Source organism: Loxodonta africana, chromosome 1, assembly GCF_030014295.1.
Source record: "Loxodonta africana isolate mLoxAfr1 chromosome 1, mLoxAfr1.hap2, whole genome shotgun sequence".
NCBI lineage: Eukaryota > Metazoa > Chordata > Mammalia > Proboscidea > Elephantidae > Loxodonta > Loxodonta africana.
In genome coordinates this window covers 96,692,188-96,715,532 of record NC_087342.1, presented here as the reverse complement: position 1 = coordinate 96,715,532, position 23,345 = coordinate 96,692,188, and the positions used below count along the sequence as shown (strand labels likewise).

Below are 23,345 nucleotides of genomic sequence, written 5' to 3'. Positions count from 1 at the left end.
TCTACCTCCTGGGGTGATGTCAAAAATTAAATGAAACTATATATGTAAAGTACCCGGCACATAGCAAGCTCTCCATAGATATTAGCTGTTACCATCACTCCTGTTATTATTATCATTACCTTCATCATACAGGGACCTTTGAGGGCCTGTGGCATGAGGTAGAGAAGGGTAGGGGGAGATGAGTTCAGTAAATGTTTATTAAGAAACTAGTGTATGTCTTGGGGGACATCTAGGTCAACTGGCATATCATAATTCATAGAGACTGTATTCTACATCCTACATCCTGCCTTGGTAAGTAGCGACTGGGGCCTTAAAATCTTGGGAGTGGCCATTTAAGATACAACAACTAGTTTCTTCCCATCAGGAGCAAAGAAAAGTGAAGACTGTCAAAGACTCAAAGAAAGAATTAGTCCAAAGGACTAATGGACCACATGAATCGCATAAGACCAGAAGAACTAGATGGTGTCCAGCTACCATTACTGACTCCTCTGTCCAGGACCACAATAATAGGTCATGAACAGAGTAGGACAGAAACGTAAAACAAAATTCAAACTTATAAATAAGGCCAGACTTACTGGTCTGATACAGACTGGTAGAATCCCAGAGCCTATGGCCCTTATTAGACACCCTACAAACTTGAAATTGAAATCACTCCCGGAGATCACATTATAGCCATACAATAGACAGGTCTATAAAATGAACAATAACACCAGTGAGGAATGTATACCTCAGAACAATCAACTATACAAGACCTAAAGGGCAGCATTTACCCAAAAGCAAAGTTCATAAGGATGGTAGGGGCAGGAAAGTTGGGCAAATGGACATAGGGAACCCAGGGAGGAAGTGGGGAGAGCGCTGACACATTCAGAGGTTTGCAACCAACGTCACAAAACCAGCTGTATATGAATTGTGCAGTGGGAAACTAATTTGCTCTGTAAACTTTCACTTAAACAATAATAAACTTTTTTTTTTTTTTTTTAAAGAATCTTGTGTGAATCCCGGCCTGGGCTAGAAGTCTAGGAGAGGTACAAGGTAGAGAGAATTTCTTGCCTGGAGAGGGACAAGCCCACTGGTGAAGTGGCCAGAGCACCAAGGATGGGACTTAGGCAGAATTCTACTCCCGCGAGAACATGGATTGGTCCAGCCCAAGGCTTCGAGTAGCTCCCACCTCTTCCCTGGAGCATGTCCAAGGGCAAGGCCCTGGCAGAGAAGCAGGTGGAGGGAGGGAAAGACGGGTGATAGGTCTGGGGCTTGTTGGTGACGGTGCCAGATTGCCTGTCACGTGGTCATTTACAACAGCATGTTGGAGCTCTGAATGGCTGTGGGGCTCTCGCTGTCACAAGGGAGCAGAGACCAACAAGCCAGCAGGACTAGGAAGAGATCTGTGAGGCACTCGCCTTGGGTACAGAATTTAAGGAGATGCAAAAACAAATAAATAAAACAAAAAAACCTAAGTAATTAAGATAGGTAATAGTTTAGTGCAATCTTTTCTTTTTAAATCAAAGTTAATGTAAAAAATTCCTAAACAAGCAAAATACTAAATTTTTTAAATGAAGACAGGATCCAGGTATATACAATGAATGGTGTGGACAATTCCTTCAGAGAAATTTATGTTCCTTTCATTTTTTTTATCAAACTGCAAATTTTTAGCCTGAATGTGAAAAGCATTAAAATGATAACTTTGTTTACAAAATGAAAATAATTCACTAAATTTATCTTTTTACACAAAATAAAATGTCAACATTAAAAAAAAAAAGACAGAGTGTAAACCTGCACTTGCACCCCCTCACCTTGGCCCTGCAACAAGGGCACAAATAACCATGACAGACAGACAGACTGAGCAAAGGGTTTTGACAGAAAAAAACAGGCGAGGAGCAGCTGGCAGGGTGGGGACCTACTTCAGAGGGGATGAGTAGACAGGAGGAATGGGGGGGTGGGGGTGGGCAGCAGAGACCAAGATCATTGGGTAAAGTAGGTGGGGGAGAATAGAGGTGAAGGAGTCACCATGAAAGGGGTAGGTGAGGTCATGAGAGGAGAACCCATAGGGATTGTCTTCCTAGTCCCTCATTTCATAGGGGAGGAGTCTGTAGCCCTCAGAGGAAAGGGGTTTGCCCAAAATCACAGGAGTTGGGACAAAAACCTAGGGATCCTGGCCGCAGCCCACCAATAATGAAGGCCTTGGAGACAGGGCGTATGCTCTGAAAGCTTTGCTTTCCCCCAAAAGACCACTAAGGAGGCTGTCATGGATTGAATTATGTCCCCCAAAAATGTGTGTATTAACTTGGTTAGGCCATGATTCCCAGTATTCTGTGGTTATCCTCCATTTTGTGATTGTAATTTTATGTTGAGAGGATTAGGGTGGGATTGTAACACCACCCTTGCTCAGATCCAATATAAAGGGAGTTTCCCAGTGGCATGGCCTGTACCACCTTTTATCTCTCAAGAGGAAAGGGAAGCAAGCAGAGAGTTGGGGACCTCATACCACCAAGAAAGCAGCATCAGGAGCAGAGTGCGTTCTTTGGACCTGGGGTCCCTGTGCCTGAGAAACTTTTTGATTTGACCAAGTGAAGATTGAGGACAAGGACCTCCCTCCGGAGCCGACAGAGAGAGGAAGCCTCCCCCTGGAGCCGATGCCCTGAATTTGGCCTTGTAACCTACTAGACTGTGAGAAAATTAATTTCTTTGTTAAAGCCATCCACTTGTGGTATTTCTGTTATGGCAGCACTAGATGACTAAGACAGAGGCCAACCTCCAGGAGCGCCTAGATAGGCCGCCACACTAGATCCTTCACAAGGACGTAAAGCCCAGAGACATAGCTCTTCTCAGCCCATTAGATGAACCACAAAAAAGGGGACAGGCTTTGTTAACAGGTGTTTGAGGAAAGGGCCTCTGTAATCTAAAAATAAATAAATAAACTTAACTGGACAGCACCTAACAACAGGTTTAGGCGAATTAAACAGGTTTCTTTGCAGGACTTATCAGAGCCTTTGATATGTTCATGTACAATAAACATCATACAACATGACTCTAAAAAAATATAGAAGAGTTTCTCAAATCTATTTGATCACAAAGATACCTGTTAACACACAATAAAAAAAAAAATACCAATTAAAAAACATTTGGGAAATGCTACATTAGTTCATTTGATCCTCAGAACAAGCCTTAAGTGTCAAGCCATTTTCCCTGCTTTCAAAAACTGAGGATCAGAGAGGTAAAGTAACTGGCCTTAGGCTCAGAATGAGAGCTAGGACTTGCACCCAGGTGTTCTGACTCATCCCAATACTCTCCTAGTTATCGAAGATTGACTTGTCAGGGGTTAGGACTGCTGGATTGGGGAATTTCTCAGGCCAAGGTCTGAGGCCAAGAGGTGCGGACAGAGCCAGAGGTCACAGGTAATACAGGCCTGGGGAAGCAGCAAAGGGAGTTTGGTGGCTGGGGTCCAGGAAATGGCTGGAGCAGTGGACCCCTGAGCACTGAGCCTGGGGACTCAGGACTGGACTGGGGAGTGGGGGATGAGAGATGGAAGGTGGGGGAGCATGGGGACTGATAAAGCTGGGGTTGGGGTCAGGAGCGGGGGAAGGCGGAATCTGCCAAACAAGCCTCCACTTGGGTTTTTCCAACTTGAGGGCCCCCAGACTTAGCCTAAGCTGCCAACTTCCTGGCCCTGCCCGAAGCTCAATGGAAAATCTCCTTTTAGTGAATATCCTCTTTGCCTGTCTCTTGCTACCTGTCTGCCTTTCTTCCCAGACTGGGAAAGCCACTTCATACAGAACCCCAAGATCCACAATTATCCCTCCTTTACCCAAACTCCAATTCCCTCTGGAGAACTGATCTCTTCCAGCTGTTGGCAAAATTAATTTGTGCTCAGGTATGAATGCCTGACGAAAAGCTTAGTGAGCTAGCATGCCCAGGTAGAGACGGTATACCCAAAAGAATGTATCTCTCATGGTGAAATGTCCAACCCAAAGTGTTTCTGTTCAAACATTTGTGAGCATCTAGCACTGTGCTAAGTGCTGGGGACACCAATGTGACTAGGAGATTAGATCCCACCCTCAGGGAGCTGTATGGTGTTTTGGGGCAGAGAAATCTTTGTTGGGTGGAAGAGAAGAAAGCAAGTGGAAAATTCTTGCCCTAAATGATCAGACACTGAGCTAGTCCTGAATCAGCTGTGTGGCCTTGGTATATCTTTTCCCTTCTTTGGTTTCGGTCTTGTTCTATGGATTATGAGGGGACGGGAGATGATTTCTAGTCCCCACCACTCTTGGGGTAAGGGGCAAGAAAGCCCCTTCTCCCCTCTTGTACCCTGACATTTGAGAGACTAGACTAGGCTTTCAATGGCCAGGCTGAGCTCCAAAGAATTTTTTTCCCCCACCTTCCCCATAGCCAGCCACCTACCTGCATAGCCGCTGAGAGTGAGGGCTGCTCTCCCCACCATGGCCAGTGCCATCTGCCTCTGCAAGGTCCATCCCAGCTGCAGCCACTAGTGAGAACCAGGTGGGCTGCCCTAGAGCCTTCTTTATCCCTCCCTCTCTGAGCACGACCAATGGGAGGGGGGCCCCCACAGCCAGGCCCACCCCTTCCCACAGCCTCAGACCTGCTGAGTGGAGGGCTGGAGGGTGGAGGCAGGATGGCTGGGGGTTGCAGGTGCCCAGGGGCCTATCTACAGAAAATAGCGTCCAGGGCAATTAGTGTTAAATTGCTGAATGATTTCTAACAGCTGATGATGGAAACTGTGCTGGCCAATAGAAACTGCTAGTTGGTGCCCGCCTCAGGCAGCACCCTGGGCACGTACTGGTGCCCAGGGCATGTCCTTATCTGGGCCCCCAGTCTCTTACCACATCCCCCCCAATGGCCTCTGCAGGTATCCAGTCCAGGCTGTAGGGATGTGGGCAGGGTGGGGCATGAAGGCCTTCAGGGATCCTTAATGGAAATTGGGAGATGGTCTAAGGACTTTAAATGTCTGAAATCCAAACAAAACCAGTTGCCACAGAGTCAGTTCTGACACATGGCAACCCATGTGTATCAGAGAAGAACTGTGATCCACAGGGTTTTCAATGGCTGATTTTTTTGGAAGTAGATTGCCAGGCTTTTTTTCTGAGGCACCTTTGAGTGGACTTGAATCTCTAACCTTTCAGTTAGCAGCTGAGGGCTTAGGCTTTGTGACTCAAGGGTCTGGAAAAACCAAAAGAACCAAACTCATTGCCGTCAAGTAGCTTCTGACTCATAGCGACCCTATAGGACAGAGTAGAACTGCACCATAGGGTTTCCTAGGAGTGGCTGATGGATTTGAACTGCAGACCTTTTGGTTAATGGCCGTAGCTCTTAACCACCTCACCACAAGGGTCTGGAAAGGCAGGGTGAATTGCGAGGGGCCACAAGGACCTGGGATCCAGAACCCAGGACCTGGAAGGCTGGGAGACTGGGGGTTGGAGAAGTAATTTGTGGTGCCTGACAGGGATTTCTGAGGAGGCCAGATGGGAGCCCCCTCCCCACCCCAGAGCTGCACCAACCTTTGTGAGTCGAGGTTCTGTGGAGAGATCAGAAGGTGGGCTGGGAGCCTTCAGAAGATTCCAGAAGATGGTGTGGGCCAGGCCTGGGTACAGTGGGGCGTATGTATGGAACAGAGTCCAAGGGGCTCTGGGGACCTGCCTTGAAGCCCAACATGTGCTTTTCACAACAAGTTGCTGTGGCCTGGTCTGTGCTTGTCAGTGAAACCAGCTTGGTATCTTGGCCACAAGAACTTAGGATGGTATTGTTGCCCCAGAAAGGGCCACCGTGAGAGGTGGCCAGGTAGGCTCACCTGCGGCTCTGTCCAGTGAGGACACGCCAAATTGGATAGTTGCCATCAGCCAATCAGAGCCTCTCTCTTGGGCGGTATAATTGCCTTACGCACAGAGTGAGCAGGCCACTTGGCATGGGTCTGAATCCCAAGTGATCTGAGCCTGTGTGTTGGCCCTCCACGTGGCCCGCTGCACATGTTTGCCTTGGCAGCACTTGCATGTGAGTGGCCCTAAGCCCTCCTCTCCTCCCTGTGGGTCCTCAAATAGGGTACCCACCGCATGTCTCTTCCTGGCAAACTGCTGGCTGATGCTGGTGCTGGCAGGTGGCCATGGAAACCCACCAGCCCTAAGAAACAGGCTGGACAGGACAGAGGGGAGTAGATTTAACCTCCAAAGAATATCCCTGCCCCCAGGAGGGTCAGCTTGGGCTGGGGGTGTGTAGATTCCCTATCTATCTCAGCCAGTCTGTCCCCTACAATTAGTCCTGAGAGCGGTATAATCCCCAGAATTTTGGTTCTAATAAAATAGGGCATCAGTCTTGGAGTTTTTTCACTTCTTCTTTGGAGGGAGATGTTGAGCAGTCCAGTGGGGTCACAGGGACATTGTTCTGGCTGATGAGCCTCCAAGCTTGACGACGGGGCTGCCTAAAGGTTCCATGAGCTGGTGATACCCTTTAATGACCCCTTTTTCCAGGTAAACAAGCTGATGACTTTAGTTGTTTGCAGCTAAGAGGCCTGATTATCTGATGGAGTTGTTGTGAGGATGAAATGAGGTCATGGATGAGGACTGCTTAGCACAAGGCCTGAGAGCTTGCTGCAGGGGAAAAAACGATGGGCTGGGAGCCAGGAGACCTGGTGTGACCTTGGAAAAGATACTTCCCCACTCTTGGCCTCAGTTTCTTCTATACGTGTCTGAGGGAGTAGGGAGGTGAGGGAAGGGGGGCCATGACCTCTAAGAGACCTTCCAGCTCTTAACTATTTCTAAGATCCTCTCAATTCCTGCCTTACTCCTTGAAAGCCCATGCTGTCTTCACTAGAATACACTGCCCTGTGTGGGAGAGAAGTGGAGAAGGTTACAAAAGACCAAATAAAAGGATCTCACTTAAAACTTAAAGGATATATTTTTCAATTGAATTTAAACATCTTCCTACCTATGTCTAGCAGCAAGTTGAAGTACTGGGTTGGGAACCAATAGTCTTGGGCATCTTTGTTTGTTTTACTTTTGCTAGATCCCAATCGTTTTAAAATTTTGGTAGGTGCTTCCAATCTGCCTTCCATGGTGGCTGTACCAGTTTATACTCCCACCAACAGGGGATGAGGGTGCCTGTTTGGGCAATACCCTTGCCAACCACTGTTACACTTTTTGGTATTTGTAAAGCTGATAAGTAAAACATGGTATCTTTTAGTTTCAACTTATATTTCTCTTTCTATGAGTGAGGTTGAGTATCTTATCTTACCTTTAGAGGTATTTCCTTTTTTGTTCATATCCTTTGCCCATTTTTGTATTGGATTGTTGGCCTTTTTCTCATTGATTTGTTGCTGTTGTTGTTGTTAGGTGCCATCAAGTCGGTTCCGACTCATAGTGACCCTATGCACAACAGAACGAAACCCTGCCCGGTCCTGCGCCATCCTTACAATCGTTGTTACACTTGAGCTCATTGTTGCAGCCACTGTGTCAATCCACCTTGTTGAGGGTCTTCCTCTTTTCCGCTGACCCTGTACTCTGCCAAGCAGGATGTCCTTCTCCAGGGACTCATCCCTGGGGATTTGTAGGAGCTCTTAGTATATGAGGAGCCCTGGTGGTGCAGCAGTTAAGCACCATGGCTGCTAACCAAAAGTCCGGCAGTTGGAACCCACCAGCCACTCTTTGGAAACCCTATAGGGCAGTTCTATTCTATCCTAGAGGGTCACTATTAGTCAGAATAGACTCAACAGTAATGGGTTTTTGGTTTAATACATTAAGGAAATTAGTTCTTTGCATGATTATGCCACGATGTTTTTCACACAGATAATTAAAATTTTTTTTTCCAGGTAGAATTTTTAAAATGTGCATGTAGTAAAAATTTTTGTTCTTTAATGTTAATAGACTCTAAGTCTCGTGTATACTAGAAAGGTCTATCTACTCTGCAATCACAGAAATCATTTTTCCCATCTGTCTCAGGTTGGGTTCTCTAGGAGACAGGTTTGGAAATTTACTTACAGGACACTTTCTGGGGAGTGCTCCTGAAAGGAATCGAAGGAAGCAGGGTTGAGTAAAGAGAGAACTTAACCTACAATGTAGTACAACAGAAGCCTCAGCTCTGGAGCTGCAAGGATCCTTCAAGTTGCCTCATATTGAGGCAAGGGGTCTGGGCCTTCATACCCTCAAGACCGATATAGGCTGCCGTTGAGAAATGGGGTATATACCTTTGGGTGAGGCAGCTCCCCTCAGTAAGGAACTAGCTGTGATTCCAGCAGCCAATGCTTGTAAATAGCCATGGAGATCGGTGTGTAGGCCCTGGGGGGCAGGATCTGGGTGGGACACCACAGCACGCACGGGCATATTTTAGGAGGAAAATCCTGGGTAGTAGAGTGTATGCGTCTTCAACTTTACTAGATTTTGACAAGTTGTTTTTCAAATTAGTTGTACTGAATTCTACTCCCTCCTGCTGTATATGAAAATTTTTATTGCTATTCTTCCTTTCCATATTTTTCGATATCTTGGTTTCCCTGTGCTATTTTCTGGATAATTTCTACAGATCTTTCTTGAGGTTTAAAAATTCTCTCTTTGACTGTGTCTCATCTGCTGTTTAACTCATTCCATCCCTCTGGAAGTTCCAGGCATTTCTTACAAAAAAAATTTTTTTTTCCTTAACAAGCAAATTGTTCCTTTTTATGGTTTCAAATCCTTTTATATTTTTTAAAGATATAAAACATTAATTTTCTATACCATAGTCAATTTTTTTGTTGTTTAATCCTGGTGCTCTCATTTCAGTGGTTATGTCTATTGATTTTCATGCAAGTTTTTTCATATTTGTAATTGTGATTGTGAGCACATGGTTATTTGTGGGAATTCTTACTTCTTATATCCAGCCTCGAGAAAGATTCTGCACCTTCTTCTGCCAGGCACCCTAGGGATATTACCAGCTCAGGTCCTCGTTTCTTTCTTTTTTTAATTAAAATATTTTATTGTGTTTTTGGTGGAAGTTTACATATCAAACTAGGTTCCCATTTAACAGCTTCTACACAATTTGTTCAGTGACACTCGTTACATTTTTCAGAGTGTGTCGGCTTTTTCATTATTTCTGTTTTTGTTGTTCTGTTTCTAGTAATCTGATTTCCTTGCCCCCTTGCCCTCTCATCTTTGCTTTTGAGTAAACATTGACTGTTTGGTCTCATATAGATAATTTTTTAAAGGAGCACAGTACTCACGGATGATATTATTTATTTTATGAGCCAGTCTGTTATTTAGCTAAAAGATGGCCTCATAGAATAGTTTCAGTTTAAGGTTTAAAAAGTATCTCAGGCTGCCCTGACAGGGAACATAACAGAGAACTCCTGAGGGAGCAGGAGAGCAGTGGGAAGCAGACCCCAAATTCTCCTAAAAAGACCAGACTTAATGGTCTGACTGAGACAAGAAGAACCCTGGAGGTCATGGTCCCCAGACCTTCTGTTAGCCCAAGACAGGAACCATTCCCAAAGCCAACTCTTCGGACAGGGATTGGACTGGACTATAGAAAATGATACTGGTGAAGAATGAGCTTCTTAGATCAAGTAGACACATGAGACTATGTTGGCATCTCCTGTCTGGAGGGGAGATGAGTGGGCAGAGGGAGTCAGAAGCTGGTTGAATGGACGTGAAAATAGAGGGTGGAGAGAAGGAGTGTGCTGTCTCATTAGGGGGAGAGCAATTAGGAGTATATAACAAGGTGTATATAAATTTTTATATGAGACACTGACTTGATTTGTAAACTTTTACTTAAAGCACAATAAAAAAAAAAAAAAAAAGTATCTCAGGGCGATAGTCTCAGGAAGTCCTTCAGCCTCAACTGGTCCAGGAAGTCTGGACTTTTAAAGAGTTTGAGTTCTGTTCCACATTTTGCTCCCATTCTACCAGAATCCATCTATTGTGTTCCTGATCAGAATGAGGACCTCATTTTTTTTAATTTTAGAACAGTTTTAGATTTATAGAATTATTGCAAAAATAGTAACTTCTAGTCTTTTTTTTTTTTTTCCTTCTTGTCTAGTCTTTGATTCATTTGTCCTGGGCATCATTAAAAAGAGGCTAGGAGACCAAGGATGTTCTCCCGGGTCTTGTTCATGGGTGAAATGCAGAGATCTTAAGGTCCTGGATTGAATACTTACTGGCTCTGCCTCTTAGCTATGTGACCTTGTGCACACTCCCTAATTTCTGTCATTGTACTTCCTCACAGGTAAAACGGCAGGTGATAATATTTACCTTATAAAATGTTGTGAGGATTATAAGTGATGCACCTATAACGCCTGGTACACAATAGGTGCTTAATAAAGAATAGCAATTAGTTATAGTAATCACAGGGCAAAAGAGGGACAAGACGCTATCCCTTTGCAGCACCAGAAACCAGGTATAAAAGAAACAGGCTGCTCAGCCATATTGAAAACCCCAATCAACACCCCTTCCCCCCTTTCTTTGTCTTGCTAACCACAAGCTTGTTTTGAGCAGGAAGTCACAGCAGGTAGTGGCTCCGTCCACTGACTAGCCCTAGTTATGCCTTGACGCATGCACAGATTGAAATCACATCTTTCAACTGACCCTCCTACCCCTACCCCGCCACCCATAAATATAGGCATGGGAGGGCTAAAGGCAAAAAATTCTCGGTACCAAACCCAACTGCCTGACACCATTGGAAACAAAAGGCTCTCCAGCCACCTTAGTAAGGGAGCATGCGGCCTTAAGGTCACTAGAATCCCACGTGCTCCTTGTATGCGCAAACAATAAACTTGCCGCTTTCTGTTGTAATCAGTGTCCACCTTATTTCAATCGGCTAATAAGACAGGACAAGAACCCAAGTGGTGTTTGGTTATATAACTAGAAAACTGGTACTGAGATCTAGCCTCAAGTCACTGAGCTGAATTCTATCTAATTATTAATTATTGGGTATCCTATATTCTTACTTTTCAAGACTAGAAAGAGGACTGGTCTTTAACAACTGAGACACAGTCTATTTTTCTCCCACCTGATGGTGTGGGAAGGGATAGGGAGGTGAGAAAAATGAACCAAGCAATCCAGAAAATTCCATGACAAGCAAGGCTTTCAATTTCAGAGATGCCCCTATTCCAAGTTTTCCACCTCCTCTTGCCCTCCTATTCCCCTGGTGCTGTAACTGTTCCAAGCTGTGACGAACCACATGGGACCTGACAGATTTCAGATTGCACTGCCCAGCTGGCCAGCAAAAACAGGGAGGCAAGTGTCGTATTTGACTGTCACCTTACACTGTGAGCCTGCATTTACACTTTGTGCTAGTTGTTTGCCTGCTGCTCTCATGCTCTCCTTTATAGCGCAGGGCTGGAAGCCTGCAAACTATATTCCCTAGACTCCCTTACCAGCTGACTTCTGGTTAAATTTTTTCAGTGGGAGGTACTGGCAAGAGAATGGAAGGCAGGAGAAAGGGAGAAACCGCCCTTCCACCCACCAAACTCTGGTGCCACTTTTGGCAGGAGCAGCTTCTTGCCCAAGCTGTAAGTTTCCAATGCCAGCAGCAGTGGCGAGGGCTGCACATGTTCCAGCAGCTTCAGGTGTACCTACCGTGCGCATGGACTCTGGCTCCAGCAGCTCCTACAGTCAAGTCAGTGGATGAAGTGGGTTCCTGGGTTTCTGCAGTGCCAGTGGGTATTCGAACAGCTGTGGCCTCTGAATGACACTATTTTCCATCTAGCTCTGGGGGTTGAGAGTCACTTCCTGCAGTTACTAATCTCTGGATGACCTTGCTCTGATCTTTCAGGCCTTTCTTTTCCTCATTTTAAGATATTTGCGTGGCTTTGTTTTCCTGACTAGACAAACACTGACATGCACCCTGAACTTGCCTCATACTGCAGCCAGTTTTGCAGCCAACCCCACTGGCTGCCGCGGGCTGGGCTCTCCTGGGGTCTTTATGAGGATGGTACCACGGACGTAAAGGAGGAAACTGGGGTGTTTAGCTGTCATAAGGCCAGCTGGCGGCCTACATAGTTTGCTGCCTCTACAACCATTAATTCCTCCTCGTTGCCCTTTACCAAGTTTCTGACATGGCTGGTCCTATTTTGTCACACAACATCTCAACAGTTGTGGTCTCTAATTGGCCCTCCTGGCCATGCCCCACATGGGTTCCTGAGATAAACACTTTTCCCTTGCTAATGCACTAGAAGCTTGAAAACTGACCAATACTTCAGCATGTACTAACCCCCAGACCCCACTCTGCTTACCACACATGAGTCCTCTCCTACAGTTCCAGCTTGTTGCTGGTCCCTGGGTTCGAGTGGCCCTGCGTTGAAGTGGGCTGTAGTTTCCTCTCTGGGACCCTGCGTTGAAGCAGGCTGTAGTTTCCTCTCTGGGACCTGTGCGCACTAAATTCTATTTGTTTTCTGGCCTTCCTGTCTCAGTCTCATTTTTTCATGCAGCAGCTGACCATCCAAGATACCAACAGACTCCTTTGGGTCAAAAGTAAAACATTAGCTAAGGAGGGGAACCTCAGCCTCTTGTGGGGGTGATAAAAACTGGCAGTGAATGACAGGGGTTTGGTTGTGGAGGTCCTGCATACCATTCGCGGCCCAGGGAGAGGTGCCTCCTCCAGGGCCTTCTGCCATGCCTGTCCCCCTCGCACTCTCACCCTGATTTGTGGTATCCTTTTCAGAGCTCGTGTATTCTTTTTTCCCCATCACACCCCAACTCTCTCTGCAGGGTAGGGATGGCATCTCAGCACCCCTGCAGAATCCCCACAATTCCTTGCAGACTGACAAGTGGCAAGCAGAGCAGGAGAGGGGGAGGAACAGGCAGATTCCACAAGCCAGAACTGATCCTTCCCAGCCAGCACCCCAGTCTGCTTTGCCCAACCAAGTTTCCCCTCTGTACACCAGATATGGAGGGGGAGGAGCCCAATCTGCCCCCAGGAAAAACACATGAAGGATCCAGTCAGCTTAAAGTCAACTCTTAAATATTTAATTCCCATTTAAAGTTCCGTCAGTCTGTATACACTATTTATATTAAAAACACAGGAAGCTGGGGGCTCCTAGCAAAAATATACATTTCAATTTTGGAGATTGTTCAGACACTGAGAAGAGCTGTATCCTCAGCACCAGACCCGGGTCGGGGTCGGTGCATGGGGGGAGGTCAGGTCAGGCACAGCATCTCTCCCTTTAACAGCAGTGGCCCAAAAGGGAGCACGCTGACACCCCGAACACAATCCCTGGTCAGTGAGGCTGTGGGGGTGTGGGGAGAAGGGAAGAATCTGACCAGTAGAGAGCAATCCTGGGACCTGGGAAAGCCAAAGCACGGGCAGGGGCGGGTGCTGGCGCTCGTCCTCTCTCCTGGGCATTTCCTGCCTCGAATGCAGTCAGGCTAAAAGGTCCCATGGGAAGGAGGGCCAGATAGGAACCAGGAAGCCTGTCCAGCGACAGACATGGGAATGGGGAATCAGGAGCCCTAACTCTCCCACCAGCTCTTTCTGGGACCCTAGCTACTCCCTCACTCCCCCACCCCATAGGCCAGTTTCCTCACTGATCTCCTGCTCAGACCCCCCACTTCAGGCTGCACTTCAGGCCCTCCTCTGAGGCTAGCATACTTTCACCTGGGGGAGTGGGACCCGGAAAGGTCACCAGTGACTAGAGCGTGCAGGGAGAGGTCCAGGTGACTAGCTGTGTGTGTATGGGCAGCGGGGAGAAGTGAGGGAGAGGGCAGCAGAGCTGCAGGGACAAAAGGCTGTCAGAATAAGCAGGACAAGTTTATCCCCTGTGAACAGGTGCTAGGCTGACTCAGCAGGACGCCCCTATCCCCCAGAGATCTGGCCCAGCCCTGACAACAGGGGGCACAGCTCTGCCCATCGGTCTGCAGGCCCCTCTGGATCCTCATCTGCCTCGGGAGGGGAGTGTGCAGGGTGCCAAAGCTGCAGGTAAAGTGATTTCAGTGCTTGCGGTGTGTGCTGGAGTGGCAGCTCCAGGGAGTGTGTGGGGAGGTGTGGGGCGTGTGCTTCTTCTCCTCAGCTGAAGCGAGTGCCAGTGTCTCCAAGCTAAGGAAAGGGATGGTCCTGCTTTGAGGCCAGGCCCCAGGCCTGGGTGAGGACCTGGGAGCTGCGGTGCTTACGCAATGCAGGCAGGACTAACGGCTGCTCCAGAGTAGAGGAGTGTGGGTGCTGATGGAAGGCCTACCCCACACTGTCCCTGGCCCTCAGACCCCAAGTCCTGGGTCAGGATTAAGTGTACTGCTCCCTCCTTTCCCCACCAGCCTTCACCTTCTCCCTTAGGCCTGCTCCTTGTCAATGGGGACATAGGGGGACCCCACCTGGAGGGTACCCCGCCTCCTTCCAGGCTAAGGCTGAGGGGTTCCCCCCAGCAGCCAGCGCAGAGGGCCATCAGCAACACTGGCCTGGAAGACCAGTGCAAAGAAGAACAAAAAGGATGTTGGGTGTCGTGGGCTGCAGTGCACTGTGGGAGTGGGGTGGGTGGGTCAGGGACTGCCAGGCTCATCCTTGGGAGGGCAGTGACAGTCTGGGGGAGGCATCCTGGCTCTCGACCCACGCCCCCCTCCACCCAGTGTCCTTCACAGTGGGGACCTGCTGACTACAGGCTTCTGCGTAGTCAGCCCAGGCCTTGCTTGGCTTCCCCAGGAAGCCAGGCCCAGGCTGCTTAGTGTTTCTTTGGATGGCTCCAGCCGTTGGCTCCGAAGCCAGGAGCCAGAATGAGGCCCAGCCCTGCAGGCACACTGATGGGGCAGAGGGAAGGCCCCACATCTCTGCTCCTGAGAAAAGGGGGGCAGAAGCAGAGGTCCTGTTCTATGCTGCTGGTGAAATAATACGAACGGTTTCCCAGAAAACGAAAGAAGGACAGATGTGGGAATGGGCAATCAGAGGGGGACAGGTGAGGAAGGAGGAGGGAAACCTATACAGAGAAAAGAAGAAAAAGAGCAAGAGAAGTGTAAGCACAAAGAGGAACCAAGGAAGTTGGAGAGGGGCAAGACAGAAAGAAAGAATGAGGAGGTGAGTGAAACAGAGACAGAATGAGAGTACAGGGAACAAGGGGCTGTGTGTCTGAGACCACGAGCAAGAGCTCACTGCTCCAGTCTGGTCCATACTGAGTGCCTAGGGCTGGTCAACGGCAAGTCACATGGAAAGTGCCTCTCCCACACTGTCTGCTCCCCTGGAGAGCCGTGGGGAGGCCCTGGGCACTGCGCCTCAGTACATGTCCTTGTAGATCTCCTGGAGCAGGGGGTGCAGCGAGGTCTCTGTCTCAGTCTTCTTGATGCACTGCATCATCTGGGCATGCTCAGTGACCAGCTGCCGCAGGTCAGCCATCTTTTGCAGCAGCTTGGGGAAGAGGTACTGGACGTCGGGGTGGTTGGCCTGCAGGTGGAACTCAAGGGCATGCAGAATGGTGTCCTGGATGGCCTCTACCTGTGACACGTTCATGAGGCCTGGCCGGTCTGTGGGGACACAGAGTGGAGTTGTGGGAGAACGCAGGCAACAGAGGGCCTCAGAAGGGCAGAGGGGCTCCCCAACTCCTATCCTGTGTGGGTGACTTGCCCTGGGGGACACGGTGACTGCCCCACTGAGTGCTCTAGTCCCTCTACCAGCCTTGGCCTCCTTTTTTTTTTTTTTTTTTTTGCCCATAAAGGTTTTTTGTTTTCCTGATTAGGGAGCACAGTATTGTGGTTAAGAGACTCAATGCTTGGATTTCAATCCCATCTCTACCACTTTCTAGCTATGGGGCCATGGACAGATCACTTGGCCTCTCTGGGTTTCAGTTTCCTCATCTGTAAAATGGGGATAATAAAATTATCTCCTGCACAGTGTTTTTGTGAGGATCAAATGAGTTATATAACCTATGAAAAGAAAGGAGAACAGTGCCTGGCATGAAGTAAGTTCTATGCCACTGTTAGTTATCAGTTATTATTATACTGATTGTATTAGAATTTGAAAAATACTAATAAAATACAGAAAACTTCACCAACACCCAGAAATAATCACTAAGATACCAATATAGCTTTTGGTATATTTCCTCTCAGTCTTTTTTCCACCTACAGCTATGTAACAAGATTGAGCTGATGCTACATATACAGTTAGTGCCTTGCATTTTCCACTGCCATCAGCATGTGGACATCTTCCCAACGCTGTCCAGGCTCAGGACTGGCACCCTGCAGTGAGGCAGCCCCAGATGGACTGGGTGCCCACCTGCCCCGCCCTTGCTCACCTCCACACAGGATGATGGCTGCGATGAATAGAGCCAGGTCACTGTCATCAAGTTCCAGGGCGTTGAACTTGACCGCAAACTCAAACTTGGGCTCAATGATGTCGCTGAAGGGCTTTCGGAGGCTGCGCAGGAACTCGCGGGTGACGAAGCCACTGCCATTGGCCACCAGCAGTCCGTCCTTGTTGACGATGGAGGCCAGCATGGCGAAGATGGCCTCGTGCACACCGTATTTGAGGAGGGTCACCTGGTCATTGAGGAAGAGGTTGCCGAAGCTGGGGATGCTCTTGGCGAACTCAATGAGTTCGCGCACGGTCTCCACTGTGGTGCACTGGCAGCGGTAGAAGACGTGCACGCTGATCTCCTTGTAGGGCGGCAGGCTGTTCACCAGCTGCTTCCACACCAGGCCCTTCTCTGCCTGCCACAATGTCTCGATGTCGTGGATCACAAAGGGCTGAAAACCCAGGCCCTGTTAGATGCCAGGCCTGGGAGACCCCCGCCCCATGTGTTTCCCACACCCTTGCCTGTACCAGGAAGTTAAGGGAGGAGGAGGCCTGGTTCTCCCAAGAGGCAGGCAGGAGGCAGAGGGGCCCGGAGCCCGGGGTGCTGCCAAGCTGTGCAGTGACACTCACCGCCGTGTGGCTGGCCTTGCCGGTGAGGATGGCACGGGCCTTCTTTTTGGTCATGTTGAAGTTTTTCAGGTAGGCATTGTAGATGTGCTTGGAGAAGGCCTTCAGGTCAGCCACCTGTGAGTTGTGCCGACTCCCCTCACTTGCCGTCAGCCCCGCCACCAGCTTCCTCTTCTCCGCCTCTGGCATCCGGCCAAAGCGGATGGCTGCACAAGGATGGGGGACAGTCACCAAGGCGGCCCAGGCAGGGGCCTCTCCTCCAATCTTTTAAGCCCAGGGCCCTCAGAGTCAGGAAACTGGAAATCTTGAGGGTAGCCCCTCCAGAACGCAAGCTCCAGGAAGCAGGAACCTTCTGTGTTGTTTACACTGCCCGGCACATAGGGCCCTAACTCACGGAGTGGCTGGCAGGCAGCAGAACAGGGCGGTTAGGAAGATAGCCTATGGTGTCAAAGGCCCGTGTTCTGAGTTTCAGCTTGACAGCCAACTAGCTATGTGACTTTGGGCAGGCTCCTTTACCTTCTTTTTTTCACCAGAAGAATGGGGTTGATACTCCCTAAAACTCACTGGGTTGTTGGAACAATTAAATAAGAGTATTCACAGAGTAATGAAGAACTGTAGTTATTAGTAATGGAGGAGGGTACAAACGTGACCTCTCTCAGGGAAAGAGTGAGGAGACCCCGCACCAGGAATGGGGCTGGGGCAGATATAGGCTGAGGGGGAGGACCAAACCCCACACCTGTGCAACCCCAATCACCTAGGAAAAGCTGCAGAGGGCAGATTCAGGCCCTGCCACCCTCTAAGGTGCTAGATAGTTGAGGCATCAATGGGTAAAAGCTGGCAGAGAAGCTTACCTGCCCACAAAGACATTTAAACAAGAGGCTCTCTCTTGCCCTCTGTCTGTGTGTCTGGCTCAGAGGGTAAAAAGGAGGTGAGAGGGCTTTGCAATATCCTATCCTAGGGGTCTAAAGACCAGGGTCTGCTGGAGGCCTGGAGCACCAGGCAGGGAAGGCTGTGACTCCCGAGAATGGCTAGCCTCCAGGAAACTCCCAGTCTGGCTCTGGCAGCTGACACATGTGGTCAGTTACTGGTTCCTGCCTGCCCTTAACAACCAAGAAGGGCTGAGGGGATCCCTGGCCTTGGCAGTGGCTTTTCAAACTGTGTTGGGTCATCTGAGGCAGGCCTGAGGTTCCGGGAGTGGTGTCCCCAACATCACGTGAGCTGGCATCAACTCCCAGTTCCCTTCCAGGCCAGAAAGGGTGAGTCTCAGGCACAGAGCGGGGGTGAAGGCCCCAGGACTGGGCTCTTGAGCTTCGCATGGTAGATGCTGGGCAGTCTGGGAAGTGGCAGGTCTTAGGCCAGCATGTGCTACATAAAAGCTTCAAGGCTCAGGGTCCAGAGAGGCAAAGCCATAGCCCCCTGGCCTGCTCTGGGAGCTCCCCAAACCTGACTTCAGGATGTGTGGAGCCAGCGGCCCCTGTCCTCGCCTGGCCGGCGCTCACCATTATGCGACATGCCCAGAGCTAGGCATTTCTGGAAGCGGCAGTACTGGCACTTGTTGCGGTTCTTCTTCTGGATCTTGCAGCTGCGCTCACACTTCTCGTACTCCAGCTTCATGCGGATCGTCCGGCGGAAGAAGCCCTGAGGGGCACAGGACATGGAAAAGCCATGAGGAGAGGGGAGAGGTTGAGAAGCCTGTTTGGCCCACTGGGTTATGACTTTACACATAAAGATGAAAAAATTCCTGAAATTTACAAGTAATGGGAAGAAATTTTGGGAGGGAGAAGGAAAATAAGTGATGCCAGAACCTCTAAAATAAGTAAAATAACATACCATACTTATTGTAAATGCCCAAAGAAGTCTAAAGCGTCTTGGTTAGTTTGGTAACATAAAATTGTATCATGGCTGACTTGGTTTGTGCATAAGTTTACCTGGCTCTCTGTATTTTCTAGGTGGTGGTTTGATAAATAATTTGTACAATTCTGACAGACGTGCAGTTAAGAGGAAGAACCCAAAAACAGCCTGGAAAAAGAAACACATTTCCTTTCTTCCTCAAAGAGCTCTATTCAGGCCTCACTCTGTGCTGCCAGCCTTCTCAAGTTCGGCCCCCAGGGGGCGCCAACTGCCCAGAGAGCCCAGGTGAGTGGCTGGGTCAAGGCCAGGTGCCCAGTAGGGCAGGCTCGGACAAGGGAACCCCTCCTCTCCAGCAGGACCTAGAGCTGAGGATTAGAATGGGTCCAAGGGCCTGGCTACCTCCTGGGCAGGAATTCTGCTATGGGTACCTTTAAGGCCCAGCCCTGTGGTAGGGAAGGCCTTTGTTGTAGGTCACGTCCCCATGTAACCAAAGCCCTCTACAGTCCCCTACAGCCAGCCATGCCCCCATCTCTGTACCTTGCACCCCTCGCAGGCATGGACGCCATAGTGGAAGCCTGATGCCTTGTCCCCGCACACCCGGCACTCCATGTTGAGGCTGCTACCTGAGGCCCCATCACAGCCCATCTGCAGCTGGTCCAGCAGAGACGCTGGCGAGGAGCTCTGGGAGAGGTCTGTGGACACACAAGGACAGGCAGCATCTCACTCTGCAGGGCTCGGGAGCAGGTGGGGTGACCAGAAGAGCCATGTTTCTGAATCACACAGGCCTCTGAGAGCTGTGTGGCCTCAGGGAGTCATTAACCTTTCTGGGGATCAGTTTCTTCATATGCAAGGTGGGGTTAACTAACAACAGCTTTTCTGTGAGGACAGGCAAAAGATTTTGAAAGCATTTTCTTCAGAGCTTGACACACAGCAGGTGCTCAGTAAATGGCGGCTAGCATTAGAGGGTAAGTCAGAGCCTTCCTGGGCTAAACTCACTGTTGGGGAGGAGAGTGTTGGGGGAGGGGTTGAGGGGGGCAAGAGAGAGGAAGAAGACACAGAATGTCTTTAGACAGTCTTTGGGAAACGAGTCTCTTGGCTTGGAGACTGCCACTGTGTAGGCCTACATGGAGTTTTGTGGAAATTAAAGAAGTGAAGACAGAAACAGGACAGGCCACCCTCCTAGATCCCATTTGCCTTTAAAATCTAATACCACCACCCACCCCCGGCACCAGGCCCCCCACAAAAGCCATTTCCGCCCATCAGTGGCCACATTCTGAAATGGGCGGGGGGTGGGGGGTGGTGGTGGTGGTTAGGGCTCAGGGAGCTCAACTCCCTCATCTCACAGGAAAGAACATGAGGGCCTGACCAGGAAGCGACCTCAGCAGAGCCACCTCCTGAAGGAGGTGGACCCCAGAGATGCTGTTTCCTAAAAATGGCCTGTCTAGTCCCAGTGCATAAGCTTCCTACCTTTAATCATTCCTAGGGTGTAAGCCCTGGCTCAGACCACAGACAGGGAGGGGGGCTCCCTCAGTGTCCCTGAGCCTTAGAAGGGGAAAGCTGTGCTCTGGAAGGGGGAAGCCTGCTTTACCTTTCTCAGTAGCCTGTGTCATCTGATACATTCTATGTGAGTCTACTTATTGTTGGGTGCCCCCCACTAGGACATAAGGGCCACAAGGGCCAGTATTTTGCATCACAGAGAACTGTGCACGTATCAGGCACTTGATGACTGTCTATGGAATGACTGAGTGCCTGGGAGGCAGTCCCGAAGCTGCCAGGCTGTCCTGGCCTCAGTCCCAACTGGCTAGCAGGCTGTGCAGACTCGCCACTCTGGGAGGCAATATACAGGGACAATAAACTCACATCACCAGTTGTTGGGGGAAATGAGATAACGTGGGAAAAACCCACCGTAGAGACCCGCACAGATGCTGGGGCAGGGAGGGCTTCTGGCACTTCCTCCTTTGATCTGCGTTGTCTGTATGCACTTCTTGCCATCAGTGTGGTTTTTGCGGCTCGCCTGTCAGCCTCCTCTGCTAGACTCAGAATGTCTCTAACTATGCTCTCATTACAGTTCAAAGCCCACCTCCACCACCGACCGGTCCACAGTAATCAATTGCCTTGGGTCTCTCCCATCTCATGGTGCCTTCCTTGCTCTCCCCGTGGCCCAGGATGCTTGGCAGGTGTCCGATCATTTGGCGCTGCTGGCAGTGCATGTGGCATGCCGCCCTCTCTGTTCATTCATTCAATAGACATTTGATGAGCACCTGCTGTGTGCAGGGCTGGACCCAGACCCTGCCCTCAAACAGCTGACCGCACAGGAGAGGTGGAATACTAGAACCCAAGGCAAGAACGGCAACGCCAGCGGAGGGACTGGGAGGGTGGTGAGGATTTAGAAAGAGCCATCACTCGTCCGTGGGGCTGTCCAGGAAGGTGACTGCTCCCCTGTCTGGGCTCAAGGATGAGGGCTTTGGGCGGCTTCCAAGACTGCTTCTATGTGGTAAGAGTGTGGATGCAGGAGCCATGTGGCCTCAGTTCAAACCCTGGCCACCATGTCCTAACTAGTGTTACTGAAGTAAGAGCCAGGTGCCTTTGGCTCAAATCCCAGCTCTGGCCCCCTGGGCCTCAGTACCCTCCTCTGTAAAACGAAATAAAATGGCGAGACAACAGTCTCTCTCTCAGAGAGTCAGGGTGAGGAGTAAAAGAACAGTAGGTGCTATATAAATGTCAACTGTTAGGATGATGTTTTTCAGAAAGCCACAGTTCTGTGGTTTCCAAGCTATGTGCCCTTCCCTGCTTCTGGCTGTTTGCTGCCCACCCCCAATCCCACTCCATAGAGCCCAAGGTGGGAGGACTCTGCATATGGGGCCGGGGGAGCCCCTGGAACAAGACCTACCCTCCTCTTACCTCTCCTGCCCTGCTGCAGACCCCTGGCTCAGGGGTGTCAGGACAAGGGGGAGCTGTAAAAGAAGCCAAGATGCCTGAGGGGTAGTGCCCGAGCCCACTGGCTATTTAAGACGCCCAGAGCTCTGGAGTGTAGGGAGAGACCACGGCGAGCCTCCCAGAGGGGCAGTGTGGATGGTGCCCAGGGGCATCCCGCCAGTAGGTGGTGAACAGGCATAAGCTGTCCAATCCACCAGCAGGCAGGGATGCTCTGTGAGGGCACATGCAGGCCTGTCTACTTGAGGAAAAAATGAGAACACAAATACCTGACACACAGGCAGAGAGAGGTGGGGGCCGAGGGGCTGGTGTGGGTGGGAGTATTTGCAGCCACAAGAATGCATTCTGGGCTGCATGCATATGGGGGGTACTGAGGTGCTGGTAGTTTGGGGGTAGGGTTTCCTGAAATAAAGGTTCTATTTCTTCCTGGTCAGCCACCTGGCTTAAAGGTTTATCTCAAATCACATCCTACCCAAAAGTAAAGATGGCAGAATGCTCCCCATTTTGGGGACTAGGTTCTGGAGGTCCCACCCCATCTCCCATGAGCTCCTGGTAAGAGATGGTCGCAGGGGGGCATTGAGATCAAGTAGAAAACCAAGGTTTCCGAGCCCCTCAACCAAACCGGGAATCCCTCCTCTGGGCTCTGGTGCCCCTCACACATGCTGAGTGGAAGAGAGGCTGGATTTGCTGACCTCACAGAGTCCTCTCACCGAGCCTCAGCCTCTTCCTCCCCTCAGCCTCCTTCCACTGCTCTCAGGAAGTACACTAACTCACCTGTTGAGCCATCACCCCACCCTGAGCCCTGCCTCAGAGTTTTCTCTTGAGCTACACTCTGCCCCCACTCTAGCCCCCACACATCTCCCAAAGGCCTACCTCCACTAGGAAGGGGAGGGGAACAGGAATCAGCACTTATCAGGCCCCTTCTAAATGTCAGGTATGTTACCGTTTTTATGCTTGTTATTACCATTTGTCTTTATCACCTTGGAAGACAGGATTTACCATTTTAAGATGAGGAAACTGAAGGTGAGGATGGTGGGACTGGAACTTGAACCTAAACCGGACTTGACTGCAAAGGCTCTGTGTTTGTACCAACAAGACCTCCTTTTTATCATATGCCTACTGTGCACCACAATCAATACCCATGGAAGCAGCAGTCAAGAAATCAAGCGATGCACTGCATTGGGCAAATCTGCTGCAAAAGACCTCTTTAAAGTTAAAAAGCAAAGATATCACCTTGAAGACTGAGGTATGCCCGACCCAAGCCATGACGTTTTCAATTGTCTCATGTGCATGTGAAAGCTGGACAATGAATAAGGAAGACTGAAGAAGAGTTGATGCCTTTGAATTATGGTGTTGGCAAAGAATACTGAACATACCATGGACTGCCGAAAGAACAGGAAACCCTGGTGGCATAGTGGTTAAGTGCTACAGCTGCTAACCAAAGGGTCGGCAGTTCGAATCCGCCAGGCGCTCCTTGAAAAACCTGTGGGGCAGTTGTACTCTGTCCTATAGGGTCGCTATGAGTCAGAATCGACTCGACAGCACTGGGTTTGGTTTTTGGTTTTGGCCAAAAGAACAAACAAATCTGTCTTGGAAGAAGTACAGCCAGAGTGTTCCTTAGAAGCAAGGATGGCAAGACTTGTCTCACATACTTTGGGCATGTTACCAGGAAGGACCAGCCCCTGAAGAAGGACTTGGTAAAGTAGAGGGTCAGCAGAAAAAAGGAAGGCCCTCAATGAGATGGATTGACACAGTGGCTA

General features: G+C 49.6%; 1 protein-coding gene across 22 annotated transcripts in view; it reads right to left on the bottom strand.

Annotated features, from left to right (window-relative positions):
• Window positions 1–12,910: 12,910 nt before the first annotated feature.
• PPARD (peroxisome proliferator activated receptor delta) overlaps window positions 12,911–23,345 on the bottom strand; it is a 79,655-nt gene continuing 69,220 nt past the window's right edge. For 15 of the 22 annotated variants that reach the window (XM_064284969.1, XM_064285016.1, XM_064284975.1 and 12 more), the window contains 5 exons: window positions 19,189–19,343; window positions 18,300–18,438; window positions 16,804–17,006; window positions 16,175–16,625; window positions 12,911–15,407 (listed from right to left, as the gene is read on the bottom strand). In XM_064284969.1, the coding sequence (XP_064141039.1) occupies window positions 15,160–15,407; window positions 16,175–16,625; window positions 16,804–17,006; window positions 18,300–18,438; window positions 19,189–19,343 (1,196 nt within the window). In that variant the 3' untranslated portion in view covers window positions 12,911–15,159. The remainder of the gene's footprint in view (window positions 15,408–16,174; window positions 16,626–16,803; window positions 17,007–18,299; window positions 18,439–19,188; window positions 19,344–23,345) is intronic. The other 7 variants (XM_064285067.1, XM_023540141.2, XM_023540142.2 and 4 more) reach the window with 1 other exon arrangement.